General features: G+C 49.3%; 2 protein-coding genes across 5 annotated transcripts; one reads left to right on the top strand and one right to left on the bottom strand.

The window, feature by feature from the left end:
* Positions 1–3,859: 3,859 nt before the first annotated feature.
* On the top strand, positions 3,860–7,029 carry THPO (thrombopoietin). Of its 2 annotated transcripts, XM_012731924.1 has the most exons (6): positions 3,860–3,872; positions 4,073–4,200; positions 4,480–4,566; positions 6,156–6,323; positions 6,566–6,646; positions 6,763–7,029. In XM_012731924.1, exons 1-6 carry the CDS (start codon positions 3,860–3,862, stop codon positions 7,027–7,029), a joined length of 744 nt encoding a protein of 247 aa, XP_012587378.1. The 2 variants fall into 2 exon arrangements, with proteins under 2 accessions (XP_012587378.1, XP_012587373.1); XM_012731919.1 differs by having other exon boundaries at positions 6,583–7,029.
* A 3,699-nt stretch (positions 7,030–10,728) lies between these two features.
* On the bottom strand, positions 10,729–16,850 carry POLR2H (polymerase (RNA) II (DNA directed) polypeptide H). Of its 3 annotated transcripts, none has more exons than XM_004675051.2 (5): positions 15,120–16,850; positions 12,806–12,889; positions 12,630–12,723; positions 12,017–12,100; positions 10,729–11,092 (listed from the first exon to the last, which is right to left on the bottom strand). In XM_004675051.2, exons 1-5 carry the CDS (start codon positions 15,328–15,330, stop codon positions 10,975–10,977), a joined length of 591 nt encoding a protein of 196 aa, XP_004675108.2. In that variant the 5' UTR covers positions 15,331–16,850; the 3' UTR covers positions 10,729–10,974. The 3 variants fall into 3 exon arrangements, with proteins under 3 accessions (XP_004675108.2, XP_012584891.1, XP_012584897.1); XM_012729437.1 differs by having other exon boundaries at positions 15,111–16,846; XM_012729443.1 differs by lacking the exon at positions 15,120–16,850 and adding an exon at positions 14,274–14,662.
* Positions 16,851–16,944: the final 94 nt, after the last annotated feature.

The following is a 16,944-nucleotide window of genomic DNA, read 5'->3' as shown; positions in this document are numbered from 1 at the left end:
CCTCCTCAGCAAACGGGGCGGCGGCGGCGGCTCGGCTAGGGGCCGGGCTGAGCCCGGGGGGTCCGGCCCAGCAGCAGCGGCCCGGATCGCTAGTGGGGGAGGGGAGGGAGGGGCAGGGGAGAAGGGAGGGGCTGGAGGGGAAGGGGGAGCCTAGGGGGAGGGGAGGGACCAGGGGGCGCGAAGAAGGGCGGAGAGGCTGGTCGGAGCCCCCCGCTGCTGTCTGCCCCTGGGCGGCTGGACCTGGAGACGCAAGTACGTCCAGGGACTGGAGCCCCGGGCCAGGGAGGGGCAGAGGCTGGCCCCTTCTGAGGCAAGGGTGAAGACTTGTCTTTAAGGATGACAACGGGCAGGAAGGCCTGTCAACCAGTCTCCCCTGACTCCCGGCCTACAGTGCCTCTCAAACCTCACACCCCCCACTTTCACTGCCCAGCAGTGTCCCCCCCTCTTCTTTAAAGGTCTGGCCTCACCCCTGTTCCCCCAGGGAAAGAGACTTAGCCAGAAACACAGTATTCCCCTTCTGTTTGGTGACATGTTTCCCTCCCTACTGTTACCTGTCTTCAGGCCCATCCAACCATCATCGTGCCCAGTCTGACCTGCTTTCTTATCCTATTCTCCACCCAGGAGGCCCTCAGCCTAGTCCACTCCAGCCCCAGCCTCCTTTGTCTTAGATTCCTGGTCATGACTGCCTCCCTGTCCCCTCCACCCCCACAGGCCCACCATCCTCCCAACCACCCCAGCACCCTCCTTCCTAATCTTGGGAGGCATCTCGTCTGGCTGAACTGGAGAATTCCGGGATCTAGGCCATACTCCTAAGCAGACAGCCCCATCCTTGGGAGGAGGAGCAGGAGAGAGCCTGAGGAAGAACTGGGGGGAGGAGAGGTTTGATGGGAGCAAGGTCAGGCCAGGAGGCCCCTGAGGACAGAGACTGTGGGGAGACTGGGGTTGAGGGGAAAGCAAAAGAATTAGCGCCAAGCAGGGCCAAAGGAAGAGGGGGGCTGGAGAGGTATTTGCGGGGGAGGTTCAGCAGCTGTCTTTCCTAAGACAGGGACACATGGGCCTGGTTATTCCTCTTGTCACATGCAGTGTGGTAGGATACGGAAGAAGGAGAAAGCATGAGCAGTGAAGGAGAGTACAAGCACAAAGTGGGCTTAGCTGAAGGAGCCAATGGACCTCAGCAGAGGAGCACCTGAGCCCAGCACACGCCCTTCACCTCATAGCTCTCTTAAACTGTCCAAACTCTTTCCAATCGCACTGCCCCCTGACAGTGTCATTCTCTAATACAGGCCATGCCCCCTTGCAAAGTGGATCTAAGACAGGACCCCCTAGACAGTATAGGCAAGAAAAGGAGGAAAGCAAGAGTCCTGCTGGATTTCAGCAGCAGGTGTGCGGTATCTAGGGGAAAGAAATGTGAACAGTCAGGAGCTGAAAAACCTACCAATCTAAAACTAGATAGACCTCTCTGCCTCTTCTCCTGGGACAAAAATGTCCTGCCAGATTCCTCCTGGAAAAAAACCTCAGTTCCCCTCCGATCTCCTACCCCCAACCAGGTCCCAGCCTTCCCATCTCCTAGGAAAAGATGGATCCTTCTATTCAAATCTACCCTGTGGTGTGTGGGGGTGGTGGAGCTGGGCTTTGCTAGTGGACCATGGTCCAGACAGGGGCTCCAGGTCCAGCGAGGGTGGGAGGAGAAGGCGTCACTTCCGGGGGCCCTCGCCAGTGTCTGGTGGCTCTCTGCTCTCTGATTGGGCAGAAGTGGCCTGGGCAGGCTTGTGACCCCATTGCCGTGGAGGGGCTATGCCCCAACGCCACCTGCCTTCCTACCCATCTGCTCCCCAGAGTGCTGCCTGCTCTGCACCTAGGTCCTGGAATCCTTCTCTGCCTGGTGAGTGGCCAGCAGGCTTTGGAGTTAAGCGAGGGTAGAAAGGACAGGAAAAGGAATTGGGCTTTCTGCTGGGGGAGGGGCAGGCAAACTGGAACCTACAGGCACTGACCTTTGTCGAGAAGAGTGTAGCCTTCCCAGAATGGGAGGAGCAGGACAGAGCAGGGGTAGGGGGTGGGGTGTTGGTTCTGTGGGATTGAACAGATTTGGTGGAATACAGCACAGCCCGGGCTGACCCTAGAGAAAAGGGCCATCAATCCAGGGAGAGAATAAGAAAAGGGGTGCATTTAGGGCTTAGGGAATGCAGCACCGAGATGAAACAGCCCCAGTCCCCATTTTACCCAGTCACCCCTAGTTAGCTTAAAGTTCTGAATCCTGGGGCGGTGGGAAGTAGCTGGGTCAGGCAAGCTAGAGCCCAAGGAGAGGGGAATGGGAGGGGGGCCCAGGCATGTTGACAGACCTACAGGAAATCCCAATATTGAATCAGGTGCAGGCCTCTTTGCACAACTTGTGAAAGAAGGAGGAAACCATGTGGGGGCATGTGAAAGAACCGGAAGGGCCTGCAGAGGGGGCAGGGGGAAAGGTGCAGCTATGGCACAGACATGGTGGGTGTTTAAGGGGAGCTCAGCCACACGTTAAATGGTCATCACCTGACTCAGCAGGTGCCTGTCCTGGCCAACTTGCCTCAGGAAGGAAGTGCCTGTACTGTTAGCCCATCTCTTTGCTTTGGATAATCAGGTATTTCAGAACTCGGAATGCAAAGGAAAACTCCAAGAGCCTTTATTGGGTGGTGTGGGGTGTAAACATGCAATGGGAGGTTAACTTTTCTGACACCATCTTCTCTTAATCTTTTGAGCACTGACCTCTTAGTAGTCCGGTTTTATTTTTGCCCAAAGCCCCACCTCAGCCCCATTCCCTAGACTACTCCTTAATACAGTATCCATGTTGCTCATCCTGTTCCTATATCCTGCTTTCTACTCTCTCCCCCTGGGCTTGTGTCATAATACTTCCATTCTGTGTCCCCATCCCAAAGGTTCTCCAGCCAAACAAGGTGCTCAGAATCTGAGGCCAGTCAAGATGTGTGTGCACATATCCTGTCCCGCTGCTCTCAACAGAAGCCAGCAGACCCCTGTCAGATTCAGTGAGGACCCATGACAAATGAGAGGCCCACAGAGCTTTAGTAGTTCTGGCTGATCAGCACCTCAAGCCCTCCCAGCATCTTTTCCCCCAGGCAGAATCTTTTCCTTAAAACTTGGTTAAGGCCCTCTCTGGTGATGCAACAGATTAGGATGCAGCACTGCAAGCTAGCCGCAGCCCTTTCAGCATGAGTTTGATCCCCACCCCCGGAGGTGACCCATGTGGCGTGGCAGGCCTCTCCTGACCCACCCACCCGTCCCCCAGTGTACTTCTCCGATCAGCCTGTTCTGCTCCCCACTCTGTCTCTGGTGAGTTCTCTCACTGCCCCTGCACCTCTGGCCTATACCCCAGTTCTGTATGCATAGATAAATCTTAAAAAAAAAAAAAAAAAACTCTATTAAACAAGGCCCACCCTGGTAGCACTACGAAGCTAGCCACAGCTACTTGAACGCAAATTTGATCCCACAGCAAGGAGCTGACCCACATGGCACAGCAGACCTCTCCTGACCCACCCACTGCCCCCCTCAGCAGTGTACTTCATTGATCTGCCTGTTCTGCCCCCCACTGTGTCTCTGGTGAATCCTTTCACCTTCCCTGCACCTCTGGCCTGTACTCTGGTTCTGTATGCATAGATAAATAAATCTTTTTTTAAAACACCTTGATTAAATGTTCCTTATTCTTGTCAATTTCAGGATAGATTCCAGACCCTCTTCCTTGGCCCACCTGTGCCCCACCCTACTCTGCCCATAAGTGCAAGAGCCCAAGCCGCCTCCATGGCCCCAGGAAGGACTCAGGGGAGAGGCCCCATTCAGGGAGCCACTCCAAACAGACTGCCGGGCCAGAATGGAGCTGACTGGTAAGACACTTGAGGGACGCAGGGACAATGCATAACTGATAATGGGGGAAGGATGAGGAAACCCAGTCTCCCAGGAATAAGGCATCTGTGGCAGATTCCTGGATTTCTGAGCTGGGTCCTAAATAGGGTTTCCTGGACCCCTACCCAACAATGATTTCTTCCTTATCCACTCTTTTCGACCTTACCTCTCCTCACCTAAGAGTTGCTCCTCGTGATTATGCTTCTCCTAACTGGAAGACTAACTCTGTCCAGCCCGGCTCCTCCTGCCTGTGACCCCCGACTCCTAAACAAAATGCTTCGTGACTCCCATGCTCTTCATGGCAGACTGGTGAGAATCCCCAAGCACTCTCCCCTCTCTCCATTTAACTGGTAAGATACCCTCACTCCCATTACTCTCTCACTCACTGATGCAATCACTGTTCTTCCAACAGTGACTTTAGTAAGACCACTACTTCTGGATTACCACTCCTTGACAAAGATGATGATTTGCAGTCAAGCCCTCTTTTAAAAGCTCTAGTCTGAATATACTACTTATGGAATCTATGCTGGCCATTGGGCCACCATGCCTCTGTTTTCAGCTCCCTCCACCCCCCAATCTTTTCAACAGAACCAGTGCCCAGATGTTAACCCCTTGTCTACGCCTGTCCTGCTGCCTGCTGTGGACTTCAGCTTGGGAGAATGGAAAACCCAGACGGTAAGAAAGCCATCCCTTCCTGGATTTCCCTAAGACCTGTCTTCTTTCATACCCTAATGCTTCCCATAGATTCTTCAAATTTCTGAGTTCCCTAAAAAACATCATACCTTCATCTAGGCCATCCTAACACAATCTGTATTCTATTATGATTATTTATCCTCTGGACAAGATGATGGTTTGTCATGCCAGCATGTAAAATAGATTCAAAGGTGAATACCATGAAAAGCTGAATAGAAGTCCCAGGCCTTTGACTTATGCCTACTTAGCCATCTTAGATTAACATGAATAAGTAACACCAATCTGTTATCCACAGATGACACAAAGCTGAGAAGCAGAGCTAAAATAACAAAAGATAGATCAAGATTCAAATTGCTGAAAGACTAGGTCAAAAAAAAGATGAAATTTAACACACATGTCAAATCCTACATGTGTGAAGTGGTTGAGTAAGTCCATTTCTAGCTTCAGGTCATGCTGTCCCTGCTTCTCTCAAACTTCTAGTCCTAAAAGCTACTATGAGGAAGGGTTAAGTTGACCCTAGCCTTACCGTGTAACATTGTTGATGTAGGGTGGTGGGAAATGTTGCTTGTTTTGTTTTGAAGTAGCTATTTGAAAAATTGGTGATTCCGTGATTTTAGATGTTAGGTGACTTCAGATGTTTAGATTCCTATAAAACTTGAGTCTGAGTGGACTGCACTTAACAGTCCTGGGCTGAGGAACCTCCCTGGTGGTGCAAGGGGTTAAGTCTCAGCACTATGAAACTATCTACATCACAAGTTCAACCCCAGCCAGGGAGGTCACCCACATGGTGCAACAGAACTCTCCTGCTCCCCTCAGCAGTATATTTTGGTGGATCTGCCTGTTCTACTCCCCACTCTGTCTCTGGTGAATCCTCTCACCCCCTGCACCTCTGGCTTACACCCAGTTCTTGCATAAATAAATAAAACAAATCTTTAAAAAAAAAAAGTGCCTGTCTGATTAGCTGGGAGAGAAGTGGTAGGTTTGTGCTTCGCTAGTGCTTTAGTCTGTGACTCAGATAAACCTGCTAGGAGGGAGCACTTTGGGAGGTTAATTCTTCTGCCCTCAAGATCCCTACAATGCCTTTTCTTTTCTCAGGATGGGGCCTAGAAGGAAGGGCAGTTCTGGGCATCCCTTGTTGCTTCAGCTGTCATTTATCAAAAGGCCTCTTCCCTTTGTCTTTATGATCTTTATGCTATTCTCACCTCTATATTGTCTTTAAAAATCAATGATCCTAAGTTTATGTGGCAGAAAGAGATTGATAACACAAGCTCCAAGAGGTGAAGGCTGTAAAATGGCAGATGTCAGCACAATGTAGGACAAAAAGAAAGAACTTTTCTGACTGAAATTCAGTGTAAGACCAGGCTGGGTTACTGGACACCAGAGTTGTTCGAGCTGAGGCCGATGACCAACTATCGGGAGACTGTGAAGGAATTCCTATGCAGGGTGGGACGTTGGTCCTGTCCAATTCCCAGCTCCTATGATTCATTCTGCTGGCTACTCCTAGAGGCGCCCCACCCGCTGTGAACATGCCCTTTGAAGTAGTCCATTTCTTTCTTCCATTTCTTTCCCAGGAGCAGACCAAGGCACAGGATGTCATAGGAGCAGCAGCCCTTCTGCTGGAGGGCGTGATGGCAGCACGGGGACAACTGGGGCCCAATTGCCTCTCATCTCTCCTGGGACAGCTTTCCGGACAGGTCCGCCTCCTCCTTGGTGCCCTGCAGGGCCTTATTGGAACCCAGGTAAATCCCCAGTCAAGGGAACTATAAAAGTTGTCCTCTTCTGGCTCATTCCCTTAGAAGACCAGAGGGGAGAATGGGAAATTCTAGGAATCTTGAAATCTTGAGGGTGGGAGAGCTGACTTTCCAAGAAGTGCTGCCTCTCAGCCACAAAACCTGGGTTCTGGTACCCTGTCTTCCCCATGTAATCGAGGGAGGCATATATAGCCCAGGTCTCTGGCCTCAGGCCCGTCCTCTGCCCTTAGCTTCCTCCACAGGGCAGGACCACAGCTCACAAGGATCCCACTGCCCTCTTCCTGAGCTTCCAACAACTGCTCCGAGGAAAAGTGCGCTTCCTGCTGCTTGTAGTGGGACCCACCCTCTGTGCCAAGCGGACCGTACCCACCGCAGCTGTCCCAAGCGGTGCCTCTCTATCCCTCTCATTGAGCAAGTTCCCAAACAGGACTTCTGGACTGCTGGAGACAAACCCCAGTGTCTCAGCCAGAACTACTGGCTCTGGGCTTCTGAAGAGGCTGCCAGGATTCAGAGCCAGGATTCCCGGTCTGCTGAACCAAACCTTCAGGTCCCTGGACCGAATCCCTGGCCACCTGAACAAAACACACAGCCCCTTGAATGGAACTCATGGACTCTTTCCTGGACCATCACCCAGGGCCCTAGGACTCGTGGACATTCCTCAAGGAACTTTGGACACAGGCTCCCCAGCACCTGACTTCCAGCCTGGATATTCTTCTCTATCCCATTCCCCTACTGGGCGATATACACTTTTCTCTCCTTCACCCACTTTGCCTACCCCCATGGTCCAACTCCAGCGCCCACTTCATGACCCCTCTGTTCTTGTGCCCAACACTACCAGTCCTCTTCTAACTACAGCCCACCCTCACTTCCAGAATCTGCCTCAGGAAGAGTAAGGAATTCCAGGACTGCCAATGTCCACACTGTCTCCCTGTGTAATTCCCTTATGTGGAGAAGCCCTGAGACATAGCTGCAGCTAGACCAGATTCCCTGCTTTCACCTGAACCCCAGTCCTGGTAAGGAGGGATGCACAGGACAGAAAAAGGAATCATTTTTCACTATATATTATAAAACGTCAGAAGCTATTTTTTTAAGCTACCAATAATATTCACCAGAGCAGCTAGTTATCTTTGGTCTATTTTCGGCATAAATTTACAACTTACTTTCTACATGCTCTTTTTCATAAGATAACCCTGCAGAGGCCTGCAATGGCCTGGTCTCTGATTAGAGAGACTAACCTTGTATCAGAGAGAAAAGTTTGGTTTTTCTGCTCCAAAGTTAAGATTAGTCTTTTTTTTTTTCTTTTTAAGATTTTATTTATTTATGCACACAAGATCTGGGGTACAGGCCAATGGTGCAGGAGGTGAGAGGACTTACCAGACAGAATGGGGAACAGAACGGGCAGATTGATTAAAATACACTGCTGAGGGGAGCAGCAGACAAGACAGGAGAGATCTTCTGTGCCATATGGGTCACCTCCCTGGCTGGGAATTGAACACATGCTGCAGTGGCTTTAACTCACTGCACCATCAGGAAGAGCCCAAGGTTAGTCTTTTTATATCAATGGGACTCTCATCTCCCTCTTTTTAGGCGCTCCTTACTCTTGGAAAATTGACAAGTTGTCTCTCAGGAAGGCTGTCCCTACACAGTAGTCAAACCTGAACTTACACAAATAACGAGAGAACCAAACACATAACCCAAAAGCAAGAATTTCTTGGGAGGTTGGGTTCATTGGCAATGGCAATACGGTCTACCTACACACCGGTCTACCTACACACCCTCCATCCCCAACACCCCTTAAAAAAGAGAGAGAAAGAAAGCTAACAGGAAGCCTTAGAGAGCTTCACACCCCAGGTAAAGCTGTGCAGACAGTTCAGTCAAGACAAGTCTTGGATGTGACAGCTGAGCAAATAGCTGGGGCTTCAGCAGCTCAGCAGGAAGTTTCACCAGGCATGGGTTCCTGCCTCCCCCCTGTGGAGGTCAGGGGGAAGTGCAGGAAGTGGCAAGACTCCGTCTCCAAGGGCTCACACAGCAGGAGAGACAAGCACAAGTCAAGTGCGAGATTGAAGGTTCACTTCCCAGTTCCCAGAAGTATTATCTATTCAATGGGATCCAAAAAGTGACCCCATGTGACTACCATAAACTCTGCCGGAAGACCTCTAAAAAAAAGCCATGCTTACAGAGCTTTGCAAGTAAATATCACCTTGGTGCTTAGGAAGATATTTTTATTGCCCGAAACAAAAATTCCCTTGCAAAGGTCATTGCTACTTCTGAGGGCTCCAGTAGGAAAACTACTAAGGAAGCTTCTTTTTCTCCATCTCCCACCCCACAAAGGTGAGAAAAGGCCACCAGGTAGGCAGGGGAGCCAGCAGTCTACAATGGTTTCACAGCCTGAAAGCAGAAAAGCAACACCACAGGCTGACATTGGTGTGGAGCCTGTGTTGTCCCAGTGGGGCACAATGTCCAGTGTATCACTCAGGGATTCTGCTTCTCAAGGAGAGGTTCCAAGTCCCTAGGAAGTAAGTACATCAACAGTGAAGTTCTAAGTAGAAAATCAAAGTTCCTGGTGGGGGTGCCCAATTCAGACCTGTCAGGTGTCCCTCTCTCCCATCATGAACAGAACAGTTGCCATGGAGAAGCAGCCAACAAGTGCACAATGCTCAAAAGGGTTATTCAAATCTTGGATGGTGTCAATTTCTGCAAGGGAGAAAACCAGTTCATCCACACTACAAATTCCAGCTTGTAGTCAAGAGAATGGTTAAGTGGAAATTACTGAAACACTGAAGGTTAAATCTAATGAGCAAATGAAACTTTATGGTACACACAAGAGCCAGCACTCATGACGATATGCCAAAGGGACCGGTTTTCAGCACTGATGAAAAGACAAGGATGACAAAACTGGAAAATGTAGCCAGAAAGTTCCAGACAGCCAATATTGGCATTTGACTTTCTCTGAGGCAAATGTAAATATCTCCTGAGCCTCTTCAGTATGCACTAATCTGCACCTGTGGAGGAACTAACCCATTCCAAATCTTTCTGATTCTACTTCTTCTTCCCTATATAGTAAGAACAGAAAACTGCTAGAACCAGAATACCCTTGTCTTCAATCATCTGTATGCTAGTTCTTTCTTCCGCCCCTCCAGAGCAGTTAGGCAGTCTGGAGGCTACGCTACAAACTATTGCTGGTAATTAATATAACCTAAATACATCTTTCTCCACCCCTCACCTGTCCTCTGCTCCACCCCCCAAGCTTGACTCCATGAAAGGCTTAAATTATATAAATTTCACCCCAACCCCCACTGTACCTCCTATTTGCCTTTCCCTTCCCCCTACTCTCCTGTAAGGCAAAAACAAAACAAAACAAAACAAAAAAAACACCCTTTTCCTCCCTCCCCTGCAGAGGCTACCCATTTTCACCCCATTTCCCTAAATGCTATTTCTAACACCTCAAGTAAAGACCTGAAAATGATGGGGAAGGAAATACACCAGGCATCCCAGCAGGCGGCCCAACTCCCATGGCAAAACCAGATCAAAGAGACAACTGCTTAATACACAGTCACAGTCTTTCTGGATCATTACCTGGAATTTCCCAGGGGAAAAGACAGTCCCATATAACTCCTCAGAGACCTCAAAGTTCAGGGCTAAAGAGCCAGCTCCTATGTGGGAGCTCTTGTAAGCACTACCATTTCCTCAACTTTGTTCTTCCTCCATTTTTAAGTTAGTGACTGCAGTCAGGCTGCTGCATTGTCCTGGGCACTGCCACTGGACTGCCAAACTCATTGATATTGCTGCCCTGTCCACTTCACTGGTCTCTGCAGCAGCTCCCTGTTCAGTGTCACTGGTAATCACCACCACTTACCTTCCCCTCCAGATCACCACTAGAATGTAGAACAGAGAGCTAGCTCCTCCACCTGCTCCTATAACCACCCAAACACTCTTCCTTTTCTCCTCAAAGTCACATCTCATGCCCGTGTCTAAAACCTTCCACCCAAAGCTTCCATAAAATGATGAACATTTCCAGGCTATGCAAGTGACTCATTCAATTCAGCGTGATCTGACTTCCTAAGAGAATGAAAGTATTAGAAGGACATGAGCTGGGCTCCTTGCCAATTCAAAATTCTATGCCAGATGGGTGGTATCTTCCGGGCCTAGGGTGCCCTCAGGAGCCAAAAGTGCAACATTTTCTCTCCCGGACAGAAAATAACATTGGAGGATAAGTGCTGGGAATAGTCAGTGAGGAGAATAAGATAACACTGAACTCAGATACCAAAAAGCAAAGACAGTGCCTACACTGATGTCATCTAGCTGTAGGTGAGAAACATAATATACCACAGATGAACTGGAAAAAAATAACTTTAAATTAAAAAAAAAAATTAAAAGGAAAGAAGAGTCTGGAAAAGTAGAGTTTAATGTTTTAAAAAACCATATACACAAAACAACTTCTGATTCCTTTAAGCCCTCCACAGGTCTGTTTTTTTCCCAGGCAAGTCTGTTTCTCAATGAGTGCAGACCACCCCAAGATGCACCTACAGTGAACAGAGATAGTCCCTCCTGGACAGATGAACAGCAGCACCTACTGCTCAGGCCAGAGTGACTGTCCAGGCCTGAGAGACTAAGTAGCAAGGTGGGCTTCCTGGGTGGTTCAGAAGGCCAGTTTCTTCATCAGCAGATAAACTCTGGAATCTACTTCAAATCCATGAAGGTTGTTGGCATCACCCTGCAGCCTCATGAGCAGGCCCCCATAGGACACATAGGCAGATCTGAAACAGAAGGCCCAACCCCATGAGTCTGAGCTTTGGGGTGGGACTGCTGAGTAGTTCTCCATCCCACCCCAATAAATAGGCATCCTTTTGGTATTTGGTCATTAGGAACCAAAATTCTGACCAAGACAAATGCATAGATATGTGCTAAGCGTTCTTTATATTATCAAAGGTAGAAAATACTACATGCACATAAAGGAAATAGTCAAATGAATGAAGATTCTATTTACTAGAATGTCATGCAGCTATTAACATGTTTAGGAAAAGCTTTAAACTGCCATGAAGAAACATGTTTTACATGACATTAGGCAAACAGAAAACATAATAAACATGATCTCAAAGGAAAAAAAGTGCACAATAAAAAGCCTAGAATATCCAAAAATGTTTAATGTAAAAGTTTTCTCTGGATATGAAATTATAGGAGACATTTTTTTCCTTTTCACATCTCTGTTTTTCAAATTTCCCACAAAGGGGACATACTGTTTTAATAATATTTTAAAGAAAAAAAAAATAGTTGAGTAGGGAAATGAAAGAACTAGGGATTAGGTTGCAGAGTAGCAAAACATACACACACAAATAAACAAAAACAAAAAGCCTAGAGGTTTAATCACTTAATGCTGCATTTGGTTCCTGGGAAGCAATCTTCCTGTGCACTTTACACAGTGAGATTACCAGTTTCTCATTTGGCCCACTGGCCTCCGAGGTCCTGGCAAAGCCCGGCAAAGGGAACAGACTATATTTCAGAATGAAACTATTCCTAGAACAGTTTCTCTCTGAGTTACTCCTAGGTGTGACGTGCTTGGGGACAGGGATTTTAACACAGGAAGAATGAGTGCAGCTGAGATTTTCAGAGCCGGGCCCAAATTCTCAGAACAGGGAGGGAAGACGGGAAGGAAAGGGTTCTCACAAAACAACGGCACTTACAGACGTGTTGCCGCTTCAGTAGAAGTTTCATCTCCCTCAATCCTGTACACTTTCCCATACATTACATACTCAAACTGATCAGCCCTATGAAACAAGAGTGACAAAGTTATTCTTAAAAGCAGTTAATAATAAAACACCCTTTTTAAAAAAAATGGTAACTGCTATAGTGTCGGTAACTATATGCTAACACTTTCCAAACATGGTATCATTTAGTCCTCAAGCAACCCTATGAGCTAGGGGTAGATAATCATATGTGTTTTATGGTGAGGGAACAGGCTAAAAGAGGTTAACATTATTCAACAAATAAATGGTAGGCCTAGATTTGAACTCAGTGGGCTCTAAAGCCTTCCGGTCACACCAAATTCCCTCCCAAGACATCAGACTCATACAGCCTAAATCACTCAGTGGTCATTTCCTCAGCCATCAAAAAACTGCAACTCCCAGGCATGCAGTCACTGCATCAGAAAAAATACATGGTTATTTGGATTCTTAAGTGCAGCGATTTCCTTAAGGTTATTCAGATTCCACAGCTAGTTCATTTATTCTACAGATTAACTGTCTTTCTATACGACTTATTTACTTAGTTCTCAGTATCCCTTCTGTGTTCCTTCACCTGGATGGCCTGTCATCTGTGGGGTTGTATTCACCGTCATCCAAGGTACCATCTTCATACAAGGTACTGGCTATAACCAACCGGAACTTGTCACCTGAAAATAACAGCAATAGCTGAGGATAAAGAACAGCTGACATGACAAAAAGTATCCTGCTGTTTCTGTGTTCAATACTTACCCAAGTCTACAGGGTATATCTGAATGTTCACATCCAAGATGAGGTCCATCTTGAAAGACTCACTTTCACAATGTAGTCGAGACACTGGAGGGAACAGAATGACAGATGATCACCATGCCCAGCACAGACCCTCAAGACCTCACTTTAGAGGATTATATGCAATAAAACACATAATTTAACCCAGTCTGCATCCATTGGCCTCTCATCTGCTCTCAAATAAGTACCAGTTCAATCAGAATTAGATATGCAAAAAGGAAAGGGAAGAAAAACTATGGCAAGCAGAAAGAATTCCCAGAAAAGAATCAAAAGTCTCTGGTAGCAAATAATAAAAGGTCCCAAGACTACCTAATAAGAAAACTAAGTAGATTAAAACAATGTCCCAATAAATGAGAGAAAATATTAACATTACATGATCAATAAGTATTTCCTAGCCAAGACATATTTTTTAAAAATCTTATATAATTTACCCAAAAAAAAGTAACAAATAGCGTATCCAGAAGCCCAATACATATATGGGAAAATGTTCGTCATTGCTTTGAATAAGGGAAATACACATCAAAATCACAATGAGAATGGCATATATTGAAAATACCCCCAACAAGAAGTGTGGGAGAGAATGTGAAGAGGAACACTATTAACCTAATAGTGAGAATGTCTACCAGTGCAGCCATTTTGAAAAGCAATGTGTATTTACTTAAAAAAAAAGCAAAACCTGGGCCCTCCCTGGTGGCTCAGCGGGTTAAAGCACTGCACTGAGAAGCTAAAGCCACTTCCGCATGAGTTCGATTCCCGCCTGCCCCAGAGGTGATCACATGGTGTGGCAGACCTCTCCTGACCCACCCGCTGCTCCCCTCAGCAGTGTACTTTAACCCAGTCTGCATCCACTCTGTCTCTGGTGAATCCTCTCACCCTCCGCATCTCTGGCCTGTACCCCAGTTCTGTATGAATAAAAAAAAAAGCAAAACCTAAAAATGGAAGGGAAGAAAGAGTAACTCTCATATGACCCAGCAATCCCAGTGAAAAACATGAAACCAGGCCCTCCCTGGTGTCACAGCGGATTAAAGCACAGCACTAAGAAGCTAATGCCACTTCAGCATGAGTTGGATCCCCACCCCAGAGGTGACCCACATGGCTTGGCAGACCTCTCCTGACCCGCCCACTACTCCCCTCAGCAGTACTGGTACTTGGTCAGTCCACCTGTTCTGCTCTTCACTCTGTCTCTGGTGAATGCTTTCACCATCCCGCACCTTTGGCCTGTACCCCAGTTCTATATGTATAAATAAATAAATCTTAAAAAAAAAGCATGAAACCATCAACACAAAAATATTACGTTCCACAATGTTTGTCACAGTAGTATTCACATACTAGTTATTATGACATGGAACCAACCAAAGTGACCACTCATTGAGGATTAAGATTTGCTGTATATACTACTCAGTTATAGGTAAGATAAAATGTTGCCACCTACCACAAAAGGGAAGGAGTTGGAACAATCGAGAACTTATTGGACATTTTCATAAGGGGCTGTTGGACAAAGCAAAATATTTATAAAAACGAATAATAAACTAATAAATGAAGTGAGGCTTCTGAGGTTAAAGGAAATGGGGCAGAAAAAGGGTCAAGGGAGTATAAAGGATGTGGGGGGGGGAAGTATGTGAACTGTAGGGAAATACTGTTAAAAGTCTGACTTTGGCAAGTTATTCATTCATCCAAAGATTTCATCATTCTGAGCCAGGCACTGTGCAGAGGGGATTATCAGAACATGTAAGAATTGGTCTTTAACTGGAAGAAACTGAAATCAGGCCAAGAAACTCCTGGCAGAGGAGTTTTGATCAATGACAAGAAAAAGATATATACCAACCAGTTAACTCTTAGGAAGGAGTCAAAAATTCTGAGTGCAAGACAAGTACACAGGCCCTGAAGCAGCATTACTCGCGGTGTAATCTTACATCAAGTTACCTAACCTCTCCGAGCAAAAAGGGTAAGACACCACCCACCTCGTGGAATCTCCGGGAGGAATAAAGACCTAGTGTGCGGTGCACAGTACAGCGCCAGCACAGACAGGGCAACGGAGAGATGCCCAGGGGCTTGCTAGAACCATGCGAACAAGCCGACCAGGGCCCCGGGCACAGCTCACGTGAAGTCACAGAAAGCCGCAGCCTGTTTCTCGGCCATAAAATGCCTCCAGGGGGCGTTCCCCACATCAGGACCTGACCGTAGGGGAGACCACGTGAGCTGGATGGACTAGGGGCCCAGGGGCGTGTCCCGAGAGGTTAGCCTCGTCGCCCAAACCGCCCCTACATACCTTACTTACCTCGGTCAAACTTCTTGCCCTCCGGGTCAATGTCTTTCACATCAAAAATATCCTCAAACAGGATGCCCGCCATAGTGAGCGGGCAAAGCAGAGAGGCCGAGCGCGCGACCGCGACTAGGGGTACGCGCACCCGCCCGCGTGGAGAAAAGGAGACGGGAAGGTAAAAAACGCCGCGCCTGAGAAGCGGCAGCAAAGTTGTAGGACGACGCATGCGCACTGACAGGCGCGGGTGCCACCATTTCCGCCGCTTAGTTCTCGGGGCTTCTCAACTTCCGCCCCGAGAGACTGCTTCCGCGAAGCTCCGGCGTGGGGGCGGGTCTCTGGTCCAGATAACTCCGCCTCGGGGCGGGGACACAATAGAGCCCAACTCCGGTCGAGATGGCGCGGTTTCTCACTGCAGCGGCTCCACTGCGCCCTCTTCAGAGTCCCGGTCCCAAAGCCTGGAGCCTACCCAGCCAGGGACCTTGATCCTTGGCCCAGAGAGCCCGGCCCTGGCCCTACCCAGGTCCGCGTGCCCGCCGAGGGCACAGTCCGTGCCGAAGGCGGGCGGAGCAGACCCCGCCCCCAGCTCAATGGCTCTGCAGAGCGCAGTGCCCAGCCCCTCAGCTGGCACCAAGGTCCCCCAGGCCGGCCCGGGCTGGCTCAGCCCTGCTGGATGACACCCGAGCCGGATCCGTTCAGTTTGGGAATTTGCCATGATGTCACTATAGGGAAGAGGGAAGCCTGCACTGTCCCTTGCCACCCCTGGGCCGTTCTCCAGCTCCATACCACCCTTTCAGTCTGGCGTTAACCTCACCATACCGCCCTCCTCCTAAGCACTGCCCATTCACTTTGGTACTGCCCGTGGCCCCACCACTGTCACGGTCCTCTGGACACTGATCTCTGTGCCCCTTCATCCTGACACTGTCCTCTCCCATGGAGCCCAAGCTCTTCCCTCCCATGCCCTTCTCGGGTGCTCACTGTTCTCAAACTGCCCCCTTCCTGGGTACTGCCCCCTCCCTTGGGCACTGCCTCCGCCTCCCACATGTCCCTTCATCCTGGTACTGCCTCCACACAGCCTGTTCTCCCGGGCATTGGCCTCTCCCCAGACACTATCTCTGACATTGCCCATCCACCCTGTGCTCACCCCACCTCAGTTCTACCCCACTCAGGACCCTGAAAGACCCGGGCATTGGCCTCTCCCCAGACACTATCTCTGACATTGCCCGTCCACCCTGTGCTCACCCCACCTCAGTTCTACCCCTCTCAGGACCCTGAAAGAGAACGCAGAGCGCCAGCAGGCGGTTTCCCCAAGGCAGTGAGACGTCAGCAGCTACTCGGGTTTCTCCTTAGGCCCGGCCAAGGAGAAGCGACCTCTGTCCCCCCACGCCCGCCTCCCAAGAACGGCCTCCCAGGCACCTAGACCTCCCTTCCCTGGGGCCTCACCCCTTCCCGTTCCTTCCCCGCCTCCTAGCCCGCACACCCCGCAGGCCTGGTTGCTCCAGGAGTCCCGAGGAGGTGGGGGAGGGACAGTTCAGCGAAGAGCCTCGTAGGAGGGAAAGAGACTGGGAGGGGGTGAGCGAGATCGCGGTCTCAGTTCCGGGCACCCCCCCCCCATCTCTCTGGGCCCAGCGTCCCGCTCGAGTCCCTCCAGCTTTGCTCCTCACCCCCGACGGAGAGGGCCGTCGCCAGGCCCGCCTGCGCGGTTCCCTCCGGGGATGCAGAAGGGCGCCATTCCAGGGAGATAATGGGCCCGAAGTGTCCGCTTTAGAGCGCTTTGCAGCCCCTGGCCCCAAGCCCTACCGAGCCCCAGCGTCTCCAGCCCCTCCCGCCCCGGCGCGGAGCC

The sequence above is a fragment of the Condylura cristata genome, unplaced genomic scaffold, assembly GCF_000260355.1.
Source record: "Condylura cristata isolate star-nosed mole 26May11 unplaced genomic scaffold, ConCri1.0 scaffold00003, whole genome shotgun sequence".
NCBI classification, from domain to species: domain Eukaryota; kingdom Metazoa; phylum Chordata; class Mammalia; order Eulipotyphla; family Talpidae; genus Condylura; species Condylura cristata.
The sequence above is the reverse complement of the archived record's forward strand: the minus strand, read 5'-3'. Positions and strand labels throughout refer to the sequence as shown.

What these genes read in the sequence shown, in the direction of transcription:
- POLR2H (XM_004675051.2), bottom strand. Translation starts at nt 15,330, where the DNA reads ATGCGTCGTCCTACAACTTTGCTGCCGCTTCTCAGGCGCGGCGTTTTT. An exon ending in GATATACCCTGTAGACTTGG is followed by an intron (nt 12,724 to 12,805) that starts GTAAGTATTGAA and finishes TGTTATTTTCAG; the next exon opens with GTGACAAGTTCCGGTTGGTT. An exon ending in ACTGAAGCGGCAACACGTCT is followed by an intron (nt 11,093 to 12,016) that starts GTAAGTGCCGTT and finishes CTTCTGTTTCAG; the next exon opens with ATCTGCCTATGTGTCCTATG.
- THPO (XM_012731919.1), top strand. An exon ending in GAGAATGGAAAACCCAGACG is followed by an intron (nt 4,567 to 6,155) that starts GTAAGAAAGCCA and finishes TTTCTTTCCCAG; the next exon opens with GAGCAGACCAAGGCACAGGA. An exon ending in AGGGCCTTATTGGAACCCAG is followed by an intron (nt 6,324 to 6,582) that starts GTAAATCCCCAG and finishes TCCACAGGGCAG; the next exon opens with GACCACAGCTCACAAGGATC.